Below are 27,867 nucleotides of genomic sequence, written 5' to 3'. Positions count from 1 at the left end.
CCGTAGTGTCTCTCACAAAGATACTGAACAGAACTGGCCCCAGAACGGATCCCTGAGGCACTCCACTTATCACTCTTCTCTCCTTGGAGAATCTGAACGCCATCAAACCTCAGTCATGAAACTTGGATTTATTTTTTTTTAACTAAGAGGCAGGTTTTTATGGGTTATTTGTTTATATTTATATATTTTGATTTGACAGATATATTTCTTTTATTTTTGTTGCTGTGATTCAGCTATTTTAATTTTACCAGTTGTTATGTAAAGTTTGTATTTATTTATTCATTTATTTATTTATTTGTTGAGTTTTATATGCCGTCGTTCGGTGAAGCCATCACAATGGTTTACAAGATTCAAATGATAGTTAGTATGTTAACACATGCGAATTGAGGAAACATCAGGATACATATTATTTTCGAAAAAGAAAGGTTAAAAGGGATCGGAGTGGGTAAGGAATAAAGGAAGGGGATAGGAAGTGGGGGGGGGTAAGTAGAAAGAGAGGGGAAAGGAGGGTTACATGATGTGGGTGTTGTACATTGTCTCCAGTTGTTTAAGATCTATGATATACTTGCTATTTATACGTTTGTATGACCCTTAGAGATTATTTTAAAGCATGTAAATAAATTATCTGTTGCACTGTTTTAAAAAAAAAAAAAGTAATCCAATGAGACAAAGTTCCATCAAAGTTCATGCTGGTGTTTTGAGATTAACGGTGATGTCACCTTTGGAAGGCAGCAGACTACAGTCCTGGGATCTGGACGCAGACTTCCTGCACAATTTCCACTGAACTACCTTCCAAGTCAGAAACAACGGGAAGAAGCTGCTCAGCCGACCTGGTGCATTTGCGCATACGGCAGAGTTTTAACGAGCAAATCCTTTGAAACAACAGCCCTATTCCTGACAGTCATCAGTATATAGAGATATGTAAAACAAAATCCCATCCAGTTTTACAAATAATATATCTACGCCTTCATTTGCACTTCCACACCTTTTACAAAATGTGCTAATTAATGTTTGTTCAAAATTGACTGTAATGTCACAAAACAAATTGGTGTCAAAAAAACACCAATGACTATATTGTGCAGTGCTCTTACTGTTAGGCTATTATCCCTTAATTTCAATTCCTCTCCCTCTAGTAGTTACACTACAATCATTCTGCATTCCTAACAGCCGACTGCTTTTTTTTTTTTTTTATAGGCATCTGTGATACCATCTGGCTAGTGACATGGAAGTTGTATTACAACCTTGAAGAATGACATGACCGAGGCTAACACAGGTGGGCAAATTCGAAATTTCCGGACCACATCCAGGTCACGTGGGTTTTCCACTACTTTCTCACCCTATTCATTTCTGATATTGCCATTAGAGGCAAACAAGCTTCTTTATTACACAACTCCACTGCAACTGCTGATAGGCAAATGGGATGCATAAATCTGAATCTAGCAAATATATATACTGCACATATGAATAAGATATTCTGTCAAGTATTTCCCATGAGTACAGACTATTACTGTACTAGCCTAGCTGAGCTGAGCCAAAAACTGGGACCTCTCTATCTCCCCATCTCTGAGGGGAGTCCACCACCATCCTCCTCCAGTCCTGCCTATGGCTGCATAATCTTAAATCCAGCCATGAACATAAGAGGATCCCATCAAACCCAACAATCACTGCTCATACAGCAACCTTCTCAGGGAATATTCTTGCAAATAAGGTCTCCTAAAGCAACTAAAGCATTATTCAGAAGTCCTATCATTAATGATTTAATTTAACTACCAACTGAATAAATATATTTTCCTACAGCAGGCTATTTTTTTTTCTGACTTTGGCAACACCTGCACTGGTGAGATATAGATGACTATTTTTCATATTTTCCAGAGACATTAGGCTTGAAAATCTTTGTGAATATTCACTGAGACTTGGATACATCAAATTGACTTTCAAGTACTGACATTTTAGGAGAATCCAGATTTCATCAGAGTATTTTAATAGGTATGTCAAAGATTTAAAAACTGTAGGTTTACTAACATGCTTGTGCTCTCTTCCAAATGGTATTAAAAGAACCAAAGACTTTGCATATTTGAAAACTATGTTTTAAAACATACTTATTTTTAAAATATCGATGGCAACTGTAACTACATAAATAGCATTATAACTTGTAACAAACTAGCCTTATCAAAGCATGCACAGTCCTGCCATTCTAAAAAGTAGCCAGATATACCCAAAGCAAAGATCTTTGGAGAATGTCTTGGTGAAAGTGATGGAGAGAACTCAACCAGTTAAGCTGGTTATCGGTGATATTATTAAACAAAACGCTGGCATTTGACGTGGAAGTGTTCTCCAAGCAAAAATGCTGGACAGTGAGCTAGGAAAAGATTCCACTGCAAACCAGACATACACTTGCTTCTAAAAATATCTTCCTGCTTGGTTGTTTTAGAGATTTACAATGCCACCAATGATATGGCTTCACTGTTTCTGCCGCATTCATAAAGGGGCTGATTTTAAAAGCCCTAGGCGCATAGCGCCTATTTTATAAAGGCCCAGCAACGCGCGTAAAGCCCCGTGGACGCGTGTAAGTCCCAGGGCTTGCAAAAAGGGGCAGGGAGGGGGTGGGGCGGTCCGGGGGGCAGGGCAAGTCAGAAGCTCTCGGCTCGGTGGCCATTTGCCGCTGTGTGGGGGATCACGCACTGGCAGTCGGCCGGCACGCGCAACTTACTTCAGCCCCAGGGCTGAAGTAAGTTTTGGAATAAAAGAAAAAAAAGAAAATGGTACGGGGGGAAAGGGCGGGGGAGGTAGGGGAAGGGAAGGTGGGGTGGGGGGGTAGGAAAGTTCCCTTTGAGGGAAATCGGAGCGGCCTGGGAGGGAACGGGGGAAGGTGGCGCGGCTCAGCGCGTGCGAGGTGCACAATTGTGCACCCCCTTGCGCGCGCCGACCCCCGATTTTATAACATGCACTCGCCTGTGCACGCATGTTATATAATCGCGTGTCCGTGCGTGCGCGCCGGGTTGCTCGCGCACCTTTTAAAATCTACCCCCAAAGCTTTTCCCACCCCATGCCTAGCTCCTTTGTTCCACCTTTCCACATAATGCACCAGTATAAGACGGTAACGCTACAGTTTCTTGGAGAAAAGTTCAGGCACGTTACGCAGATTGGATGAAGGAAAAGGGGGGGGGGGGGGGGTGAGACAGGAAACAGCATTCACAGATTGCACAAAGTTATTCTACTCACAAATTTTAAGAAAACATTTCCAAGTTCGTGCTGAGTCTGGGGCTCTGGTTGCAAATGAAACTCCAAGGCATCTAAAAACTCTTTGTGAACTTCAAGAATGTCTTCAATATTGGAAAACAATACCTAGAAGAAAGGAAGAAAGAAAGAGGCCACCGTAAGCATTTAGAAGCCTACAACAAAAATAAAGGATCTACAGGAAGCTGACCAGCACAGCTGAAGACGGTGACACGACCCAACATGTACACTTGTGTGAGAACACATTTCAGTAGCAATTCTATGGTCACGCAGACTCGGCTTCCAAAATATTTGCAACCCAGGATTTTAAGGAAATGTTTGGTTTGCATTGAAAAGCAATCCTTTGGGCGCCTACCAGAGACTGGTCTTCTTATGGAAAAATAATATAAAGGGTCATTTTCCAAAAGCATGTCCGCAGATGAAAGGGTGCTTTACCTGCTGAAATGGCCAGTTACAAAACTGCACAACAGATATGTGGACAAACGTATGCACCTATAGCCTTGCATGCATACCAAGTTTACTGACAGTGAGCAGAGGTGCTCCTGCGGGGAGTTCAGGACAGATTTGCACTCATACACATACATTTTCAAATTGCAAAGTATGCATGCAAGTTCTCTCAAAAAAATTCTACACAAAAAAATGGCAGATGTCAATATGTAATATGTGAACAAATAGTACCCACTAAAGATATAAAATGAACCCCAAAAGGCAAATAATTTAAGATAATTTTTTATATAATACATTTGAGGAGGGAGCCTTAGCCCACACCCAGGACTAGGAGGCCAGGTCCCAATGCCTGGGCCTCAGCCTAGGCCGCAGCCTGGACCCATGCCCGGCACTGTGACCCACCCCGGAGGCTGGGTACCGACACCCGTTCCATGGCCCGGACCCAGGTCCAATGCTATGACCCAGCCCAGAGACTGGATCCCATTGCTGGGGCTCAGCCCAGACCCAGGCCCGACACCGGGGCATGTCCTAGAGAGTGGGTCCTGATGCCTGGGCTGGAGGCTGGATCTAGACTAGTCCTGATGCCTGGGTCTTGGCCTAGGCCGGAGCCCAGATTCAGACTCGATGCTGTGACCTGGCCCGGAGGCTAGATCCCAACACTGGGGCCTAGGTCCAATCCAAGGCCCAACACTGCGACCTGTCTGCTGGGATGAATGTAAAAGTTCATTAACTCTGGCGCAACCCCAGAAGATGCCGTCAAAAGAAAAGAAGAGGATGATGTGGGAGCACCTGTGAGGCCTGGGCTCTGGGCCTGGGCCTTGGACGAGGCCTCGGCCCAATTGGCGGAACCCAGCCTCCAGGCTAGGCCCTGATGTCAGGCCTGGATCCGGGCCGAGGCCCAGCATTGGGGCCTGGCCTCCAGGCCAGGTCATAGCATTAGGCCTGGGTCCAAGCTTGGTCTAGGCCAAGACCCAGGTGTCGGGACACAGCCTGCGGGCCAGGTTGTGGTGTTGGCCTTGGGTTTGGACCAAGGCTTCGGCGTTAAGAACATAAGAAATTGCCATGCTGGGTCAGACCAAGGGTCCATCAAGCCCAGCATCCTGTTTCCAACAGAGGCCAAAACCAGGCCACAAGAACCTGGCAATTACCCAGATTCCAGGCCAGGTCGTGGCATCGGGCCTGAGTCCGGCCTCCCACCTAGGGCAAGGCCCAGGCATCGGGACCTGGGCTGGGTCCAGGCTCCAGCTTAGGCCCAGGCCGAAACCTCGGGCTGTCATAGTGGCATATGGCTCCCTCACCTACACCTACGCCTACGCCTCACTGGTAGAGAAGGGATTCATCCGACAATCCACTTCTTCAGCCAGGGCAGGATTCTTCTTAGTTACCAAGAAGGATGGGACACTCAGTCCATGTATCAATTATCGGGGCCTCAACACTATCAACAAAAAGGATCATTATCCGTGGACCTAAGGTCTTTACCAAGTTGGATTTATGAGGGGCCTATAAGCTGGTACGCATTCAGCCTAACGACAAATGTAAGACCGCGTTCAACACAAGAGATGGGCACTATGAATATCTTGTCATGCCCTTTGGGCTGTGTAATGCCCCAGCTGTCTTCTAAAAGAATGAATGAGATCTGCCGAGATCTTCTTTATACCAGTGTCGTGGTGTACCTGGATGATATCCTTATATTTTCCAAAGACCTTCTGTCTCCCCGCTGTGATATATGCCAAGTTCTTCAATGCCTCCAGAAACATCATTTATATGCCAAACTGCCTGTTTGAGAAAGAAAGTCTTCCCTTTCTTGGGTACACTGTTGCCAGCCGAAGCTTCTCTATGGATCCAAACAAACTCTAAAGCATTCGTTATTGGCCCCAGCCCTCTGGACTGCGGGCACTACAGAGGTTCCTGGGATTCACCAATTATTACTGACATTTAATCCCTAACTAGTCCTCGATTGCTGCTCCCCTCACCGCCCTCGCACGTAAAGGAGCTAATGTTAAGACCTGGCCCACGCCATCTTGTGCTCCTACCATGTGACAGGGGCTGACCAATGGCACTGGTAGCCCCTGTGACATAGTAAGGGCAAAGGCTATCGGCGCCATTTTGATTACTGGCAGCCGATGGCCCGAGTGCAGGAGATCACTCCCGGACCCCCGCTGGACCACCAGGGGCTTTTGGCAAGTCTTGGGGGACCCTCCTGACCCCCACAAGACTTGCCAAAAGTCCAGCGGGGGTCCAGGAGCAACCTCCTGCACTCGGACCGTCGGTTGCCAGTATTCAAAATGGCGCCAATAGCCTTTACCCTTACTATGTCACAAGGGCTACCGGTGCCATTGGTCAGCCCCTGTCACATGGTTGGAGCACAAGATGGTGCCGGCCATCCCGTGCTCCTACCATGTGACAGGGTCCGGCCAATGGCACGGATACCCTGTCACATGGTAAGGGCAAAGGGCCATCAGCGCCATTTTGATTAGTGGCAGATGACGGCCCGGGAGCGGGAGATCGCTCCAGGGACCCCCACTGGACCACCAGGTACCTGTGAAAGGTTTTTTGGGGGGGTTGGGAGGGTGGGGGAAGCTAAGGGATTAGTTTTAAAGGGTCGGGGTGGGTTTAGGGGTTATTTTTGTGTGCTGTTTTTCCCGCCCTCCCCCAAAACGATAAGAGAACCCCCACGATCAATATCGTGGGGTTTTCCTATCGTTTTGGAGGAGCCCCCGATTTCTGACGATTTTGAAAATATCGTCCGATATTTTCAATCGTCCGAAGCCCGATTCACATCCCTAGTTGATGATGCTGCCAGTGCCAACGTTGATGGGTCAGACTTCTTCGACCTAAAGAGGTGCTCCATCTTGTCAAGTCAAAGCCGACGTCCCTTCAGGGTCATATGGTCGCACAAGTGGGATCCCTGAACGTTATGCGATGCCCCCACGCAGAGGTACAGACTTCATACAGATCGGTGACTGACATGGTCTGCGGGCACTAACAGCATCGGCAAAAACTGGATGTGGCCATGACAGAGCAAAACAAAAGGGCCAAATGATAGAATGGTGGAGGTGGGTGTCAATGACCAGCTGGCACGAGGTACCGCCATCATGGGAGAATTGACTGTGAAAGAAAATTTATCCGCAGATCTCAAAAACCATGACTGGAGACACTATGGGGGGAAAAAAATCACAAAAACGTGAAAATGAAGTTTTGCACTAAGCCGAAACACCAACATTTTTAAGAGCTCAATCAATCACGAGCCTCACAGCACCACAGAAAAGAGGCTGAAGAGGGACCCCGCATGGTCATGTAGTATAGGGCATGCTAAGCATGCTCAGTGTGCCTCATCAAAGTTTCTAGAAACTTTGACACAAGTTTTCCACATCAGGCTCCATCTGAAGGTGTCACCCATGTGTAAGGACTACCATCCTGCTTGTCCTTGGAGAAATGGAGTTTTCTCTGAGGAAGGAGTTGTTAATACTGGTGTTCCTCAGGAATCAGTCCTTGGACTGGTTCCTTTCAACATTTTTGTGAGCAACATAATGGAAGGGTTGTCGGGAAAGGTTTGTCTTTTTGCAGATGATACCAAAATCTGTAACAGGGTGGACAGCCAGGAAGGAGTGAAAAACATGAGAAGAGATCTAGTGAAGCTCGAGGATTGGTCTAAGGTCTGGCAGCTAAGATTTAATGCTAAACAATACAGAGTAATGCATTTAGGATGCAAAAACCCAAAGGAAAGGTACAATAATGGAAGTGAAATTCTTCTAAGCACAAAGGATGAGAGGGATCTGGGGCAATTGTATCTGATGGCCAAACTGATGGTTTACGTGATGGTAAAAGCCAGAAAAATGCTTGGCTACATAGGGACAGGAATGGTCAGCAGAAAAAGGGAGGAGTTATTGCCCCTGTATAGGTTCCTGGTGAATCCTCACTTTGAATATTGCGTACAATTCTGGAGACCGCACCTTCAAAAGGATATAAACAGAATGGAGTTCATCCAGAGGGTTGCTACTAAAATGGTCAGTGGTCTTCATTCTGAAACATATGGGCATAGATTTAAAGATCTAAAAGGCGAGATAAGGGAGATATGATAGAGACAATCAAATATCTCAAAGGTTTCTATGCACAGGAGGTGGAAAGGAGGCTCTAGAATGAGGGGTCATGGGATGAGAGTGAAAGGGGATAGACTCAGGAGTAATCTTAGAAAATATTTCTTTACAGAGAGGGTGGTAGATGCATGGAACAGCCTCTCAGTGGAGGTAGTGAAGACAAAAACAGTATCTGAATTCAATAAAGCATGGGATAAATACAGGGGAACTGCTAAGGAAGTGATGAGAATTATAATGCTAAATTAATTGGACAGACAGGCAGACTGGATGGGCCATTTGGTCTTTTGCTGTTGTCATGTTTCTAGGTTTCTAGAGGTTAGGGCAAAATTATGGCAACCCTAGGTCTAATTTTCAAAAGGTTGATGCACACAGCATGGAATCAACCCTTTAAAAAAAGATGACCATGGCATGTGCAATAGTGACATACTAAATGAAATGATGTCAGATAAAGGCCAAAATCATTCATTCAATCTGCCCAGCAAAAACTTTAGGGGTGTAACTGCCGCTACATGCAGATTAAACCCATGCAGAAATATTACACTGAAAATTACCACAAGGTACCCAATTTCTTCCTTTCCATCCTCTAACCACTAGGGACCCTCTGTGTTTATCCCATGCCCTTTTGAACTCCTATCACCATTCTTGTCATCACCACCTCTTCCGGGAGGGCATTACTTTATCTATATCTTTAATATAAATATTAAAAATTATTGATCGCTTAATCGCAGAATGCAATAAGCGATGTACAAAATGCATATACATAATTTAACATTAAAACGAAACAGTCATTACAATAAAAAGTTAAAATGTCAAAATGCACATACATAATTTAACAATAAATTAAAACAATCAAACCTTACAATAAAAGGTTTAAAATATCATTAAAGAATGAACAATTCCAGATCATGAACAGGCCTGTTTAAAAAGGAAAGTTTTTTTTGCAAGACCTTAAAAGACTTGAAGCAAATTGATAAGCGTGTGGCCTCTGAAACAGAGTTCCACAATGTAAGAGCTGCCACAGAAAATGCAGTCTCTTGTTTCAATGAGGCGAGCATATGCCTTATCAAGGGAACATCAAGTAAGCCTCTCAAGGATCCTGTAGGTTGATAGATCCTCAGAAGAGCATTAGCCCATTTGCATCCACCACCCTTTCCATGAAGAAATACCTCCTGACAATTGCTTCTGAGTCTTCCCCTTGGAGTTTCATATCATGACCCCTAGTTCTCCAGCGTTTCACCTGAGCCCCCGTGTGGCTCACGCTGGGAGGTTCGCTTCTAGAAATAAAGCTGAGAATCCCACATGGTTCTTATCAGTCGGAGAACTATGTTTTAGTCTTTTTAATGAACGCCATTTATTTATTTCATTTATTCATATTCTGCTTTTCAGCACTTCAAAGGCCAGCGGGAGGGATTTCCCGACGAGATAAACTACTGCCTGCACTAGCACTACCACAGTGCCATCTGACCTTGCTAACGACGAAGGATTACAATGAACACCAACAGCTTCATGACACTGCACTTTTCATAGCAAAGTTGATGAAACTGAGGCACTTCTACAGGTATGAGTTTGGCCAATGGGCTGTCAAACCAAAATGTACGTTGAACATAGTACTAAGTGATAGCCCCCGGGGAGAAGGGGGGATCCTAGGAGTCCTTTGTTATATATTTTTATGATCAGGAGGAGTGTCTCACTCGGGGGAGCGGAGCTGATGAGAGCTCCTTGATAAAGAAACTGGCAGCAAGCCACCGATAACAAGGCAGCAGTTTGAGGGCATAAAGGGATCAATGACCTCTGCACTCAAACACTGAACCAAAGATGGGCTTGCTCATGCAACAGGAGATACTTACAGCATTCCTGAACTCAGCTGCTGTCCCAAATTTATATCTACCTATAGCTGTACAAGAGTGGAAATATATTTGGAGAATGTAAGTGCCAGTCAAAATCTTTAGGCACCAGCAAATATTTTTTCCTTACGCATTTCTCACTTATTTCCTCTTTTTTTTTTTTATTGTTGTTGCTATTTGACTTGCTATTTTGTTTGATTTTTCTTATTTTGGCCTCTTTTTGTCTTTTCTTTTTGTTTTGTCTACTTTTAGTTTAGCTTTCACCATACACATTTTATTTTTATTTTCTGCTTTTATGACGTTTAGGCACTGGGTGCCATATTTGAGATGCCCAGCTGACCCGGTTCCTAGGATTTTTCCAGCCCTGTAGATATAACTATGGCCCAGGTCCTAAATTCCAGTCCTATGCTACTAATAATGAGTCCTTTACCTTGTCACTTAACCTCTACTCTTGGTTATAATGGGATTATGGTGTTACAGGAAAGTATGTCACTGCTTTTTGCCTCTCTCTTTAAGTTAGTGTTTGGAGAGAGAACCTCTAGGGGGAATGTGCCCTGTGTAAGTATAAGTTTGAGCTCAAGAATGAGTACGGGTGACTCTGAAGAGATTGTGGTGCTTTTGTAGTGGGCTACAGAGGAACAGACTGAAGTGAGTCTCAGGAGCCCCTGTGGGACTGCTGCATCTTCCAGTCTAGCAAGTCCCTCTGTCACCATGGATGCTGGTGTGACAGGGCAATGCTCCTAGGTAGCTGCCAGGAGGCATCTGGGAGGCTGGATGGACCAAAACCATAGATCTTGTGGCCTCATCTAGATGATTCCTTCTGTGAATAATTCATTGATTGATGTGAGTACTGGTGAACCTATGTAAGAAGACTGACTGAAGCCCTAGGTGTGTTTGAAAAAAGATATAAAAATCTAAATGCTATGCTAGAGGAAGAGGAAAGGTGAGTTTAATTTGTTGATGCTGTTTATCTCTGTGGAATCCTGTGACTTGTCCGTTTGTGATTTGGATGGTGACTTAGCTGCTGGTACTCCAGAAGAATAACATTTTTATAATTTTTTAACTAGAAGACCTAGTATGAGACTTTGATTTATTATGAGGATCTACTCGACAAGCTCGAGGTGGGTGAATAAAAAGTTATGACGCATTAACTGCACTTAGTCACAGACTTCTAATAAGCTGACAATTTCAAATTAAAATTACTCTACGCTACAATCCAATGGGGAGGATTGTGCAAAGCCAGAATTCAAGTAGGGCCAGTGTTGCAGTACTGCACTAAGGCATGAAAACTGCAGCCATGTTCACTGTTTCTATAGTACATAACAGACAGCTTTCATGTTTACTTATTACCTGGGTGGATTCTAATATTTGTATTTGAAAATGAGTTTTGTGGACAACAAGTGAAGGGAGAGGAAAGATCACAGTCATGGATATGCCACAAGGCAACTCATCATGCCACTTCCAAACTTTTTTACATGCATTGCTTTCCTGTGAAATGAGTTCTTCCACTGAAGTTTTGCTTTCCATTACATCACCCGATACTTATAGTACCAAAGGAAGTATAGAATCCGTGTGATCTTTTGCCAGGCCCGCCATCTTGCTTAACTCTTTCTTTTTGTGAATGATGAACAGCTGGTGACCAATGCAGGCTAGGAAACATTATACACTGTTTGCAGTTATTTGAAAACTATTTATTAGCTAAGTTCAAAGACATTAAACTTTACATGATGAGAAGCTGTAAACTCAAGGGAACATTAGAAACGGGGATAAAAGTAAGGAATAAATTTACTATTTTTTTTATCAGATTGGGTCTTATTTTTGGGAAATTAAAAAAAAATTGACTAAGCAGGTTTGAACACTCTTTACTATTGACTCGCTGGCCAAGCTTCTTTAGGATATATTTATCAAAATTAATTTCCAGTGCAAAATTTGCTCCAGTTTTGCTCCCCATTGTTTTTCCCTCTTGGAAATGCCTGGAACATTTCCATAACAAACTTGGGGCAATAATTTTCGAATTGGCTGCAATGTACACAGGCTAATAGTACCTGCCTACGTTAAAAACAACGCTACTCAAAATGAGAATTTAAATCGAGCTGCAGGCAAGCAATTAACTGGACTCTGAGAAAATGCCAGCGGGGGATGGTGTTTCATGGCACCTTGGGGACTTCTCAGTACTTCCTCAATCATTTGCAAGAAAACCATAGAAACGTTGGGACCTTGACAAGAATAGTTTCTTTAATCTGGGGTCTATAGGTGCTAGATTCTATGTAAGATTTATTAGGTAGGTGTCTGCAGCTTAAAGACCCATCAATAAGATGAGGCCAATATTCAAATGGTACTTTACTGGATAAGTAAAGTGATTCTGTATTTCCAAAGCAGGGGCATGAAGGGTAAATATTGCACTCTTGCATCTATCAAACTTACACATAGCTAACCACTTTTTGGGGAGGGGGGCAAAATACAGTGTTATAAAAACAGAATATCCAAAGATTTTACTATATTATGCTGTATAAGGGTGCATTTATATAAGTCATAATTGACTTCAGTAGGAACCAGCAACTCTAAGCATCGAATGTTACAAACTGGTCAGACATGAATGGTACTGAAAATGAATTCAGTATAAATGAGCTCAAATCTGAACACAACGAACTGAAGAACATTAACATGCAGCCATCTTAATTAAGTTGAAACGCCGATCGCAGCCCAGTGCTGGAGATGGCTGGGCTTTAACTAGAACACTGGCTCCTAAATCAAGAAACCCCAACAAGTTTGCATCCAAAATACAGAAATTAGCCTGGTGAATAAAGAAAAGATATCTTATCAATATCTATTGAGGACGTCCTGAAAAACAGATAATTTTTTTTAATGTAGATTTATTTTATTTAGATTTTTTATATTCGGCTTTTCACACTTTTTTCAGCACTTCAAAGTGGATTACAATCAGGTACTGCAGGTATTTCCCTATCCCCAGAGGGCTTACAGTTGGGGGGGGGGGGGGGGGGGGGGGCTCAAGGATCAAATGTGGGAATCATTGACTAGTCAGCCATTTTGGAGAGTCTACATTCCAATCTGCTCTACCCATAGTAGAACACTGTCATTAGGGCTGTGGATTCTTCTGATTGGTACAGTATTTTCAGACCCATGGCATGATGCCATGAATATCTGTAACATTTGGCCAGTCGCAGGACGGTCCTGCAACTGGCCGCCCTCACCCCGCGTGCCGCCAAACATCACCACAGCTGGAATGCCAGCATGCTCTGGCCTTCCTACATGGCTGGCCCGGCCTCCTAGGGGCACACGACAGCTCACACTGATCTTTGTAAGCGCCGCTGCCTGCCACCTGGTACTGACCTCAGCTATGGATAACGACTCATCCTTGCACTTCGCCTGCCCCAACCTCGGCCTGTACCTGGACCCTACTTCTTCGCTGCCAGTCCTGAGCACCGCTTGTACCTGGAATTTCTCTGACCGCCCCTTTAGGGACACTCGCCTGGAAAACAGCGGCTCAGCCTGTGGGGAGCGGGGCTGGTATACGTGAAGCCCCAGGTCCAGTCTCTGTAAAGGCGCGTCTGCCAGAGGTTGGCGTGGGCCTGGTAGGTTTGCCTCCTAGGCTGCATCAACCACGCCACAGCCCAAAGGCTCACAACCATGACAATATTTTCTGGCTTCAAAGCTGTACATGTCTTTAGAATCCTAAAGGTTGAGGCTGTTCACTTTATTTTTACCAATAACTTGTAACATTTAGTATTATTTAGGCAGCGCACTTAAATTTATTTATTTATTTTATTTATTTGAAGAGTTTTATATACCGTTATTCGGTGAAGCCATCATAACGGTTTACACAGTGAACAAATATATTCAAGGAAATTTTGAGATATTATTATAACATCGTGAACATTAAAGTAAAAACATAGAATAACAATTCTGGTAAGTAAAGTAAGGTTGGAAGAGGAGGGAAATGAGTTAGATAGGAAATGACTTTAAAGGTTTGATTTTCAAACCCTGGTTTATGCACGTAAATCATCTTTTGAAAATCAAGTGGAGGCCAGTGTCTTTAAAAAAGCGTATGTATAACTTGATTATAAACATATTTTTTACATGTGCGCAGAAAACGGGTCGTCAGTGCTGAGCACCCGTTTTCCTAACGCGCGCCCAGCCACCTTTCCTGGGCTCCCAATCCAATATTAAAATGAGAGGTCACGCTAAAAAAAAGGAACTAGGGACAAATGTGCATCCCTAGTGCCTCCTCGGAATCGGGCTGTCAAGCGGGCTCTCAAGCCAGTTGGGAAAATGGACGCTCAATCTACGAACCTCCATTTTCTCCTGCTATCGGCATATACACGCACAAGAATCACAGCCTGGATTGCATACCTTGTGTATGCATTGGACGTCAAACATTTTTTTTTTCCTAAGAAATTTTATTTTAAATAAATACTGCTTTATTTGGTTCCTCCTACATAGCATCGCTACGATACCATTAAGAGGAATCTCAGAAACCAGGATTTTTCTTTTTTTTTCAATGCGTCCTTGAGCGTGGTATACCTTTATGGCAGCCTTGGGCTGGCGTAAAATTTGCCGCATTGCAAGGGCGCATTGGCCACGCAGAAAATTTATTGGATCGCGGGGGTTACCTAATAGCCCCATTTACATGGATTTCCATGTGATGAGCACTATTAGCTATGCAGAGATTTGGATGCACATTTTGGACGCGCTAATCAACGTACTGGATCAGAGATTACGGACACTTGTCCAAAACGCGCGTCCAATCTCGTGTAGGCCGTGCGCAGTGGTATTGAATCGGCCGAGCATGTACACACACGTTCACTCATGAAAAGCCACACATCCTCTTCGGTAAGCGCAACTGATAAAAGTAAGCGCCATCCCCAACCCAACTCCCACCCCCACCCCCCCCAGGACCATCTTTCTGCAGTGCACATAAAAGTACATGCAGAACTGGATTAATCTTGTACTTTTACATGCACAGAGCACCAGGCTATTTTACAATGGCCGTTTCTGTGCATAACTCGTTTTATGCATGTAAATGGCTTTGAAAATTAAACCCTAGGAGGGCAAAGTCCACATGCACTTTTTACCCACGGACTCTGCACCAATTTTCAAAAGGGAAAATACGCAAATATTTTCACTGTGGAAGAAAATTGTCGTGAGTGCAAAGTACATGCAATAGACCTGCACCTGCTCTTTCTGCGGGTAGTACTTTGCAAAAGGTGTGCAAAGATTTGAAAATACCATCTGATTTTTCCTCCCCCAGTGCATCTAAAAATCCAAGTTCCCCATACAATGTGGACACTTACCCCATGCTGATGGAAGGCAATTTACAGACTGCCAATTAACACAGGTAAAATACTTTTTATCTTTGTAAAGCACTTTGAAAATTGTACTCCCTAAGCATGAAATCTCATTCAATCCTTTTCAAATCTGCAAATACTACCCAGAACCAATATAAATTTTGTATATGCATGTTGCTCGGTGCTTAAGAACATAAGAAGTTGCCATAGTGGGTCAGAGCGAGGGTCCAACAAGCCCAGCATCCTGTTTCCAACAGAGGCCCATGCTATTGCCAGTAATAACAATGGCTATTCCCTAAGTCATATTGATTAATAGCAGTTTATGGACTTCTCCAGAAACTTATCCAAACCTTAGGGAATAGCCACTGCTATTAATTGCATCAGTAGCATGGGATCTTCTTAGTGTTTGGATAATTGCCAGGTTCTTGTGGCCTGGTTTGGCCTCTGTTGGAAACAGGATGCTGGGCTTGATGGACCCTTGGTCTGACCCAGCATGGCAATTTCTTATGTTCTTAACCTTTTTTAAATCCACCTACATTACCTGCCCTAACCATATCTTCCGGCAACGAATTTCAGAGTTTAATTGTGCACCGAGTGAAAAATAATTGACTACGATTTGCTTTAAATGTGCTACTTGCTAACTTCATGGACAGCCCTCTAGTCTTAAATGGCCGATTCACATTTATCCATTCTAGTCCTCTCATGATTTTATAGAACTTTATCATATCCCACCTCCCCCAACCATCTCTTCTCCAAGCTGAACAGCCCTAACCTCTTTAGCCTTTCCTCATAGGGGAGCCATTCCATGCCCTTTATCATTTTGGTCGCCCTTCTTTGTACCTTCTCCATCGCAACTATATCTTTTTTGAGATGCAGCGACCAGAATTGTACACAGTATGCAAGATGCGGTCTCACAATGGAGCGATAGAGAGGCATTATGACATCCTCCATTTTATTCATCATTCCCTTCCTAATAATTCCCAACATTCGGTTTGCTTTTTTGAGTGCTGCAGCACATTGGGCAGATGATTTTAAAGTATTATCCACTATGACACATAGATCTCTTTCCTGGGTGCTAACTCCTAACATGAAACCTAACATCGTGTAACTACAACATGGGTTATTTTTCCCTATATGCATCACCTTGCACTTGTCCACATTAAATTTCATCTGCCATTTGGTGCCCAATCTTCCAGTCTCGCAAGGTCCTGCTGCAATTTATCATAATCTGCTTGTGATTTAACTACTCTGAATAATTTAGTTTCATCTGCAAATTTGCTCACCTCACTCATGCAACTATTTTTATTTCCTGTAATGCACTCTAAGCTTAGGAAACATGGAATGCCGATCCATTAAATGAATTTCTGAAGTGAACTTTTAGAACAATTAGCTCCCTTTACTGTCACCAAGGAGACAAGTTTGGAGTTTTCAGTTTGGTCTCTGAAAGCATAAAATCAACTAATTGGCAAGAGAGAGTTAAATCAAAGCCATGCCTGCTTTACTTGCTGTAAATTTTCTCAGTTACCTCCCATTCGCTAAAATTTTCTGCAATCATGGAAATTTTCAAAGTCATTTACTTCAGTAAATCGTGATTTTTCTGGCTGAATTGCCTGTCTGGATATAGCCCTCACTCAAATCCGGCTAAAACTAAAAACTAAGCGCGGGGTTTCCATAACGCGTGTGCTTTTAGCGGCATTAAAAAGGAGCAGTCCCATGGGTGCGCTTAGCTTGGAGGAGGTATGCATTCCATTTTCTTTCGCACGCGTCCTATTTTACCCTCTCCTTCCCCTTTTTCTTCCCGTCCACCTCGCCACTACCCGCTCAAACAGCAGGTGCAAAGCAGAAGGGACGCGTTTGGCGCACGCAGTCTGCGGCTGCTTCTTTTCAAAGGGGAACAACGCCAGAGGTTTCTCTTTGAAAAGTTCCAGAACAGTGCATGCGTCATTAGAAACAACACAGGCTGCTCCAAAAAATTGACTCTAGAACATCTTACAATGGAAAAAAAGGAGACATAGCAAATATCGTTTTCGAACAAACTCCTGACCTTAACAGGTTAGCAGCGTGGTCGCCATTTTCAGACGACGTGCAAATTTAAAAGCGGTTACCTTCACATTTTCATCGGTTATGTATTTCTCTGCCTTGTCGACGGCATTCTGTTTAATCCTGTGCAGGAACGCCTGGAGAGAGCAAAAACATGAGGTCAGTTGAAAACCACAGATAAGGCCTAGATGGCATTAAGCCCGTTTGGCCTTTCAGCTAGCCAAAAAAATCTCTGCTTGTTATATACTGACGCGTGCACTGATATAGCCTCTTCTGGTTAGGAGAGCGGTCACATTCTTCCCAGGTGAGGGCCATGAAGTGAAGGCACTTCACTACCGATGTGATAGGCAGCAGTTTCATAAAGCTAAGATGTTACGTAAAGGTAGATATCGGCAGAGCACAAACGATAGGTTGGTAAGAGAACATCAAAATCCTGTAGCAGCTCTATCCTACCCAGTAAATCTGTGCCATTTGTCTCATTCATTCTTACTCCCCCAGCCAGTCCTTCCCTTTAACCCTAAATAATCAGTTTCATCTCCCCTGTACCTTAGATCATATCTTTATATTGCTGCCTGTTTCCTAGGTTGGTTGTTAATTGTTGTAAGGTTGTATTAAGCATGCGACATTGAATCTGAATCACAATCCACTTCCAGCCTAAAATGGCAGAAGCAGACTGTCTATAAATCAATGAATACATATCTGGGGGGCTATGAGGAGCACTCGCTGGTACACCCTCCAAATTCATGATATGGCTCACGCTTCCCGTCTCTGGATTTCCCTAATCTTGCAGCCCTAGAACCATGGACTAAATAAGATTATTTGAAACCTGCGCAAATATCTAAGAGGGCCACAGGATGGTCTCTAGACTTAAAATAAAGCCTCTTTCCACAGAGACCCTAGCCTATTCCCCCCACCACCATATTTATTTCCTATCACATATGCCCTTTCTCAGGAGACCACGTGACTTATTTTTATCTTTTTCTTTCTTTTTTTTTTTTTTTTTTAACATACTTTGAATTTCTCTTGACTAAGACAAAAAAAAAGAGAGAAGAACTATGTTTGTTTATTCCCTCACTACCTTCCCCTTGCCTCAAAAGGTACAGTTGTTTTTAACTTGGTTTCATGACACAAGATGTCTGGATCCCATCAAACAAAAGAGAGCAGCTATAAAGAGGGGATTACATTAAGGGAAAAAAGCAATGCTTTAAAATGCTGAAATCTGCTAGGAATAAGAGATGAAGTAAGCTTCTTACAAACTTCAAGGGGGAAATATAAACTTCAGAATAAGAGTATTCAACCTACACTGGCATTTTCAACGCTAAAACTCTCCCAGCACTTACAAAACACGAGTATGGACTTCCAAACGCAACAAATATATTCTTTATTATTTCAACAAGATGATCACTGTGAACAGCTCTGTTTAAAATACATTGCACGGCTACGATATCCCCCTCCTAAAGAGCTTAGAACCGAAAGGGACCAATGTACTAAAGCGCGATAACATTAACACATGTAAACTGAGCGTTTAACACACATATTAACGGGCAATATTAATAAAATGCAAATGAGGCACATTAATGCAGACAGTAATGCAGAAATGTAACCCCACTCCCCAAACGTCCGTCACACTAACATATTTGCATGATATTTTGCTTAATTTAACGTGAGGCTTTTTTGTTTTGCTGTGGTAAGGTAAGGAGCTGCCCGACAGTTTTGCATCGCATTACCTGATTTTGAGTTCACAGTAACACGGGCATTTAATGCATGCTAACGTTTGCATTGCCATTAACGCACATTAGCATAACTTTGGCCCCCAAAGCTTGAACAGCGTGGTTCAGTTCCTTGCTCCAGACCGCATACTACAAAATAGACAAGATCATTGACCCTAGAGTCTCCGGGTTTCCCGGCTGCATGTCCTAAGCATTAGGTTGCACTGCCTGAGAATATGTTATTTCTCTAGCCCTGGTAGCCAGGTTTTTATTCCACGCAAGAGATATGTTTCAAGAATGAGTCGCATCTCTCATTCTTTTACCCGAGAAAGTTTGAGGATTATCTTATCTGGCAAGCACCTGAACTCCAAGGAAGGAAAGATGAGGAAGGGTTGCCCATCACAGGCAACACTGAGGCCCAAGAGAAAAGCTGTCAAAAAGAGAAACCTTGGGAAGGTGCTGCTCAACCATGACCCAGGAGAAAAGAAGCTGTGATAATAATGAGCACCAAGTAAAGCAGGGGGAGAGAGAGAAAGGGAAGAAGTGAAAATGCAGATAAAATCAGGAGGAGGGGGGGGTTGAGAGTCCAAATATGCAGAAACAAAGGTCCTTTCTGCACTGAACGCTGGGGCAGTGTCTCCAATTCCACAATCATTTAGGGAATTCATTTTTTGTAAGCTTGATTCTACATGGGCCAAAATACCACGGGTTTGACCACTTGTCATGCTATTTATTTATTTGTGAACTTTTAATATACCCGACATTCATAGGGCATATCAGGCCGGTTTACAAAAAACTGAAGCAGGCAGGAATTACAATGAACAGGGAGGGGATAGGGGGAGCAGGCAAGAATAAGGGTGAGAGGGGGGCAGGGCAAGAAAAGCGTGAAAGGATAGGGCAGTTGGAGAGAGAGTAGCAAAACAATAATTGAGCATTAAAGGAAAAACATAACCGTAACTGAGTTCTAAAATTATACAATTAGGATGCGGTGCTTACTTACATGGAATCATTAGATGGGTTATTTATATGTCTTATATCTTTAGAAAAGACTAGATGTCTGAGAGGTGGGGGAGGGGGAGCAGGAGCAGGGGGCAGAGAAGCTATGATGTCTACAGACTGATTTGCTGTGCTATTTTGATTGCCAATCACCAGGATCCTGCCCACTGGGAAGTATTTGGACATCTATCTCTACCACAGGAACTAAGGATGGAATCGGACATTAAAATATTTAAAAAGGGTATTAAAACATGGCTATTCAAACAAGCCTTCCAAGATATTTAACCTAAGGATTATATACCCCTCCTTTAATATAAATATTTAGTTAATTGTATTATCTCTGCTCTTACTGTTCTGCTTAACTGTTTAAATTTTATGATTAATTATTTTACTATTTTATTTGTTTTTATTAGTTTATTATGAAACTTTGTATTTACTTCTCTTCATTTAATTTTGGAAATGCAAATATTTTTAAATGAATATTTGTTAACTAATGTAAACCAATGTGAGTGATATGTTCTCACGAAACTTCGGTATATAAAAATTAATAATAAATAAATAAATAAATCTAGGCAGGTTTTAGGGCCATCATGGTCCAAAAATCATATTGAAATAATGGAGGATCTTCATGGTAAAACAACAGAGATTTTAATATTCAGCGCCATTTGTGGGATAAGTTTGGGCTTATCCCGCTAAGTGGTGCTGTCTGAATATTCAGCAGTGTTCAGTAGCCAACACTTAGATAACTTTATCCGGCTAAATAGTTATCTGGCAAAATGATGGGTGGGATGGGGTATTTCAGAACATGGCTACTTAATCAGCTAACTTACACAAGTAAGTGCCAATATTCAACCTTATCTGGCTAAGTTAGTTGGATAAGTTAGGCCGACTAATGAGCAGCTCTAAAGTTAGCCGGATAAATTTATTCAGATAACTTTTTGATAGCCAGTTTTATAAGCAGCATGGCTGCACCCCTTAATGTCCTAGCTAACTGGGTCATTTATCAACTTGCGTTATGGCATTTTCGCATGCGAAAAACACCTTAACACATGCGATAAGTACCATAGCGCATGGTGCTTTTTTAAAAATGGGAAGGATGTTTGCAAAAGGGGGCTTCACAAAGCTATAACGCACGGTTTTAACTACAGCTTTTCAATTGCATTAAACTATGCGATATTGTTTATGCCCATAATGCAATTTGCGATTTTTTTTGCAAATTCCATTTTGGACATTTTTAGCCTGAGATGTGGGTGGGGGAGAGGAAGAGAGAGAGAGAGAGAGGGACAGAGAGAGACTATCTACAAGGCCCTCCTAAAAGGGAAGTATTTATATCTCATCTTTGTGTGAGTTTCCTCACTCTGAAGGACATCAAATCTTCACAAGAGTGCACTCTTCTATTTGTACGACTCACTCTGCATGTAAAAGTGTCCCCTAACCCCTACACTATTTTATTATTTATTTATTTATTTTTAACTTTTATATACCAAGGTTCCTGTATGAAATACAAATCACCCCGGTTTACATAAAAACTGCAACTTCGCACAAAGGCTGTACATAAAACAATTGAATACGGTACTACCTAAACCTCACCTCAAGTTACTAGCTGGGCCTCCTATAGTAGCATAAATAGCTAACTACTACAAGGGCCTTGCAGATAGTCTCTCTCTCTCTGTCTCCCTCTCCTTCTTCCCTAGTGGTGGAAAAGTTAACACACTTTACAGTAATACCTACACGAAGCACTAAGATAACGCACATTGCAATAAATAGGAAAAGGGGCATGTTTTATGGTAATAGACTATCACATGCAATATTTACTGCATTTTGATAAATCTAGGCCTAAGTTAGCTGGATCTGTTTATGCTAACTATTTCGGCCAGATAGTGGCTGAATATCTACCTCAGAGTATCTAATTTTAACAGTCAGGAAATTAATTTGCCAAAACCAACAGCAAACTACAGAGGTAATGAGTGAAAAAAAAACCAATTTCCTCCTAGCCACAACTCACATACAAATGTCCTCTGAATTCTCAGTGCATTCTCTGTCTGCACTCAGGTTTCTAACCCACCCAATGGGAACTGCAGCAGTGGGCAAGGCGCCGGTACATTAAGGGAAATGTGATTTCTACATACAAGCAAGGGCCAGGAAACAAACAGGAGAGCAAATGTTAACCCATGTTATGAACATTCAAAAAGGACATGGATATTGATTTGCAAAGCGCTGTGATCTTCTTTTGGAACGACGGAATATAAAACGCCCAAATAAGTAATAAAATAAATACTTCCTGCATAAAAGTATCATCGCATCCTTGGGGGGGGGTGCTGCAAAGAGACCATCAAATGGAATTCCACATATTAAATCAGGCCACGCACCATGGACATTTCTTCCCTCCGGTTGGTAGCAACAACCCAGCTCCAACCGTATAACTGCTGGGGGATTTCCTATCCCTGCGCTCTCTTCTCTCTTTGTTTCCATCCTATTTCCTGCTTTGCAAAACTTCTCCATCCACTTCCTCAGGTGTAAACAGAGCTGCAGTGGGGGGGGACGGACTCACAGCATCATGGGACAGCCTGATGGTTACTTATTTATTTCATTCATATTGTGCGTTTCGGGCACTTCAAAGCGGTTTCCCTGTCCCCCAGAGAGTCCACAATCTAAGGGTCTGATTTACTAAGGCCTTCCTCGTGGCTTCCTGAAGGTCACAAGGAGCAGCAGTGGGATTTAAACCCCGGCTTCCCTCCTTCTCCAGCCCATGGCTCTAACCACTAGGCTATTTTTGTGGTGGTGGTGGTGGTGGTGGTGGTGGTGGTGGTGATTGTACTTCATTTTCATGTCTTTACCGATGAAAAGTAAATGATCAAGTTTTAATAATTAACAAATAAAGGCGGACCTTGGCAGGTCATTTCACCAGGTCAGTTACCCTGTGTGGCACCACGTACATGCGTGATGCAGTAGAAATAATAAAGCATTTACTCTGATGAAATCCAGAAGGCAGAAACGGTGATACAAGAAGTCTGAAGGCAAAATGAAGTACGATCTGCATCCAGTATGAATTAGATGTTTTAGAAAGTCTGGAACGGGAAAACTGTAGATTTCAGAGGGCTGCTGCTCAATCCGCAGCATATACCCGTTATCGCTTCAGAACTTAATATTGCCTCGAGCCCGTTCCATCTGTTTCTCGTCTCCTACACTAAACTACTCAATGCCCTAGGGTGCTCTGCCTTTGCTGGTCTGAGGATATTTTGAGCAACATTCCAGTTCTCGCACATGCAAAATCAATCTGTAGCCAAAAAGATGCATGTGTGTAAGGGGGTGTTCATACCTAACTCCAGATACCCCCTGGTAAGGGAAGGAAAGACCAGGCAGGCCCAGGGAGAAAGCATGGCAAATAATGCTGAATACTAGTCTGAGAGCAGGCACAGGGAGGTCTCTGGGCAGTGCTCAGGGGCGGGCTCTTTCCCCCAGCTAGAAGAAGGCGCTTGAAAAGTGGACCCTGGGAGGGAGAAGAGTGGCCAGCCTAGGAGAAAAACCTCACCCTATTCAAAATCCTGGTCCTTGATTTGTTACATTGGTAACTCTTGGAAAAGCCTTGCACTAAGGGATCGCTCTGATGACATCCAAGACTGGAAATGTGTTTTCTTAGACGGACCTCCGGGGGAGAGGATCCAGAGCGACAGAGAGAAAAAAAAAAAAAAAAGAGAGGGAGAGAGAGCGCAAGAAGAGACACAAGCGACTCGAGTTTTGCACTGTCTGTGCACATAGAGCCGGTTTCGTTTTAGTATCAACTTTTTAATTTTCTCAGCTTCAGTTTCTGCATTTCATGAACATGAGGTATACCCTACCGGCGAGCAGGGACATTCTTGTGGTAAATGCAGCCCGGTGCTGGCATCAGTGAAACAGCCTGCCAGAAGGCAGTGTCCGAGTACCCCCACATTTCAACATCTGCACCAACAATCAGCCTACCCGTTTTAGCTGTCATTCAACGCAAATTATCTATAATTTGATTTGAAGAGGCACTCCAAGCTTACTAAATTTGCAGTGTTGATCTACTCCTTGAGGGTAGACGGTGCCAAAATACAGCACGACAGCCTCTCCAAAGAGAAAAGATTCTGACTTAAAAGTTATAATTGCAGGTTATTCTGCTGCGGTTCTGAGGCTCCTCTAATTCTCGTGCAGCCCGGCAGGCATCCACAGCAGCAGGCAGCTCCCAGAGGCGCTCACAATACAAACAACGAAGGAGAAAGTCACTTTTAATTGAAGAGTTTCTTTTTTTCTGTTTTGTTTTGGGGTTCCCCCCCCCCCCCTTTACAGGGCGATGTTCCTCCAGATAAACATTTCAACCCTGATAACATTTCAAATCTGCGAGGCTGGTCTTTCTTTCTTTAATTCGGAAAACTGCCATTAGAGGAACAGCATTAAGCCCTCATCTAGATGATGTCACACACCTAGCAGCACTTCTCTCTCCTATGAGGCGTGAATGAGAGCTCATAAGGCCTTTGTAGCCTGCAAGTTAACGGCCATACAGGCCCATACAATAGAGTACGCTCAGCTGAGCCTACTGTTTAACCTGCGGTTGGATGCGTGTCCACAACCCTTTATACCATAAGGGGTTTAGCACGGCCAGCGTGCATAAACACCAATCAGGAAAGCTATCCGCACTGGTGATCAATGCATGAGAACAATATTATTTTTCAATTGCTTTAGTTTACTTTTAATAAAACAAGTGTTTAATTTGTATAATTTGCTTGGGTAAACTAGAAACAAAAGATCAAATAGGTGATGTTTCTTTCTATGTTTCAAAGTGGACTAATATGGCAGCCACATTGCTTGGGTTAGCTAGCATTAAAGGATTTCTGGAATAGCTGAGATGACGAAACAAGTTCATGAATTTAAGAGGTTTGCCAGCTTTAAGTGGCCCAGATAAAATGCAGCCTGGAGTTATGGACACCGATAAAACCCAGTAGTGGTCTCCTGCAGAGGAGAAGTTATTTCCGTGAGTGCTGCACACCTAGACTCCCTCCAGCCCCATCCTGGACCTATCAGGAAGCCACTACAGGAGCTTGCAACTCCAAGGAGCATGGGTTCTCTTGGCACACACTACTGTCTGCTAAAATAATTTCTAATCTCCTGCTAACAGTGTTAACTTTTTCAGTCAGCTAGGTTTACGTGAACATCCAGTGGCACCTGGAAAGGGCTAAATGTGGTATTCATTCCAGGGACATTAGTCCCTGCCAGAGCCGTTCTTAGGGGAGCAGGTATGAATAGGGTCATCTTCCCTGGACCCCATGTCACCATGGTAGACCCATCCCCAACAGTATAATTTCCTGCCAGCTTGGGGGTGGAACCATGCATATCAGCGCTCCAGGCCCCTACTGCAGTGTTGCTTCCGTCGGTCTCAGACGGCTTCGACCTTTGTGCCTCACCTTTCTTCCTTCTCTCTCCTCAAGCCTTGGGAAGATGGCTGCCACCGCGTCTTCATGCCGCTCTCCCCGGCGTCCCCGAATCGGCGACGGCATTCGCCATGTTTCTCCTAAGGGCCTCTTAGGGTGCGCGGGCGCACGCCACCCACGTCTTTATTCACGTCATGGCGGGAACCTCGGGGGCGTCCCCTCCGAGTGACGTCAGCACATCCGGGTATTTAGCCTGCCCTTCGTTTGCTAATAAACTGAGTTAGCAAGGATTGGATTCGCTCCGGTCTAAGCTGCTCTGCCGCTTCCCAGCAGCCGCTGGAATCTCTCTCTCTGCCCTTTGGGGTAATTCATCGCTAACCTGGGTACCTGCTCCTCGGGGGCCCATCTTCTCTTTTTCAGGTACCTATCTGGGAAACTGGGTACTCACTCCTCGAGGGCCTGCGCTCCCTACACTGGTGCCTGCTACTGCTTCGCTTCTGCCTGCCAGGATCTCCATCAATACAGCTAACTACTCAGTGAGTACTAACTCTCTCAGTCTGTCTCAGCTTCAGCTTCAACGCTTGGGGGTAGATTTTCAGACGAGCGCGAACAGCCTACTTTTGTTTGCGCTCCAGGCGCAAACAAAAGTACGCTGGATTTTAGTAGATATGCGCGTAGTCGCGTGTATCGGCTAAAATCCTGGATCGGCGCGCGCAAGGCTATCGATTTCGTATAGCCTGCGCGCGCCGAGCCGCGCAGCCTACCCCCGTTCCCTCCAAGGCCGCTCCGAAATCGGAGCGGCCTAGAAGGGAACTTTCCTTTGCCCTCCCCTCACCTTCCCCTCCCTTCCCCTACCTAACCCACCCGCCCGGCCCTGTCTAAACCCCCATCCTACCTTTGTCGGGGGATTTACGCCTCCCAGAGGGAGGCGTAAATCCCCGCGCGCCAGCGGGCCTCCTGCGCGCCGGGCCGCGACCTGGGGGCGGGTACGGAGGGCGCGGCCACGCCCCCGGGCCATAGCCACGCCCCCGTACCCGCCCCCAAAATGCTGCCGACACGCCCCCGCAACGCCACGCGCCCGCAACGCCACGCCCGCAACGCCACGCCCGCAACGCCACGCCCCCGCAACGCCACGCGCTCGGGCCCCCGCCGCCCTGCTCGCGTAAATCCGCCCTGTTTTGGGCGGATTTACGCGAGCAGGGCTCTGAAAATCCGCCCCTTGGAGTCTACATCCGGGTCCTGCCTCTGCTACCCTGCGCTGTCTTTCATCTACTTAAGAGTGGGACTGTACTCCTCTGCCGAGGACCCCTGGACTGCTTCTACTGGGTTGCCTTACTACTGTCCACCCCGGGCAGCACCATCAAGCTGTATAATAAATACAAATTCTCTGTGTCTGCGTGTATAGAGTCTAGTCTAGTACTGCGGTTCCTCACAGGGCTCCTCCCCATGGGAGTGGCCATCACCGCAGTACCCAAGAATCCACTCCAACACCTCAAAACGCTAACATGCAGTTGACTCATCCTGAGCCCTGCTCCTTCCTAAGGTCAGTCCTGGTCCCTGTCCTGAACGAAGGAGCTGGCAGGAGTCCAACTATGGTTCTGCCCTTGGGAGAAATGGTCAGATAACCATGAGTTAGCGGAGGCTGACTAGGGTACCTGTTCAGTCCTTAGAGGCAGGGCTTTAGGTGAGAGGGCAAGACCAGTCAGTTGACAGACATTGATAAGTAAAGTCAGCCAGCAGGCCACTGGAGAGAGCTTTCCGACTTGCAGTTGAAGGGAAAACTGCCTATGAATCTGCGGCTGAAAGGAGCCAGGTCAGAAGAATCCTGGAAGCAGAGCCAGGGGAGTTATTCCAGAAGGGGGTCGCAGAACAGTGAGGACGGGAGGGCTGCAGAGCTCCCAGTCAAGTGTCACTGATATTGCATCTAAGGACTGTGAACACGGAGTCCCTCTATGAAGGCGGTGCTAGGACTGTGCTAATAAGGGGGACTTCTGTGACTGGTCCTGAGATAAGGCTGGCCCGCCCCCATCGAATTTTGGCCTTTTATGTCACCGGCCTTTATTTTGTGCTTTGTTTTCACATCAGTGCAAACCAGCGGGATCTAAACTCAGTGATTTGTGAAGAATCTCCACTTTGCCTCACTTGAAAAAGAAAACAGTCATTGTTCCCATCCTTGGCCATGTCAGTTTGGTACAACTTATCAGAGTTCCCGTAGCCATACTGGTCCCTGAGAAAACAGGACACTTTATGGATTACGATACTTTTTATTGGAACCGCATAGGGATTATGCAAAAATCGTGTACATGAGTTTCTGAGACCACACAGGTCCCTTCTTTAGGTGTAATCTCTCGAAAGATGTCCGCCAAAGGGACCTATGTGATCTTGAGAGCTCATGTGCATCGCATCTGGCTCATCCTCATCTCGGTACAATAAAAGGGTTTATAATATAAATAATCATATTAAGGGGCATGAACCCCCCACCCTCCACCGCCACTGAAAGTGCCACTGCTCTGAAAATTATATACTGTAGCAGTACATCCCCGTTACTGGCTCTCAGTCCCTTAATGGAATAATTATTGCTATGAGAGCCTTACCACTGACTCATATTGTTACCAGCAATCCACTGAGACAGAGTTCTAATACAAATGCATGGAGAAATAGAATGGGATGATCGCATTAAGTGTTACGATGTAGTCAAAGGCAGAGCCTGCATTAATTAAAACAGCGGCTTTGCTGCTAAGCCCATCTGGGGAGGTCCTGGAGACGAGGATGTCACTTGTGTTTCACGCTACAGAGCTATTTTT

The 27,867-nt window shown here is 44.3% G+C and overlaps 1 protein-coding gene across 2 annotated transcripts in view; it reads right to left on the bottom strand.

Annotated features, from left to right (window-relative positions):
- Positions 1 to 27,867, bottom strand: part of PREX1 (phosphatidylinositol-3,4,5-trisphosphate dependent Rac exchange factor 1) — a 411,313-nt gene that overhangs the window by 251,473 nt on the left and 131,973 nt on the right. For both annotated transcript variants that reach the window (XM_029611388.1, XM_029611389.1), the window contains exons 2-3: positions 17,037 to 17,108; positions 3,223 to 3,345 (exon numbers count right to left, since the gene is read on the bottom strand). In XM_029611388.1, coding sequence (XP_029467248.1) covers positions 3,223 to 3,345; positions 17,037 to 17,108 — 195 coding nt within the window. The remainder of the gene's footprint in view (positions 1 to 3,222; positions 3,346 to 17,036; positions 17,109 to 27,867) is intronic.

The sequence above is a fragment of the Rhinatrema bivittatum genome, chromosome 8 (genome assembly GCF_901001135.1).
Source record: "Rhinatrema bivittatum chromosome 8, aRhiBiv1.1, whole genome shotgun sequence".
NCBI classification, from domain to species: Eukaryota; Metazoa; Chordata; class Amphibia; order Gymnophiona; family Rhinatrematidae; genus Rhinatrema; species Rhinatrema bivittatum.
This window is presented reverse-complemented; position numbering and strand designations above follow the sequence as displayed.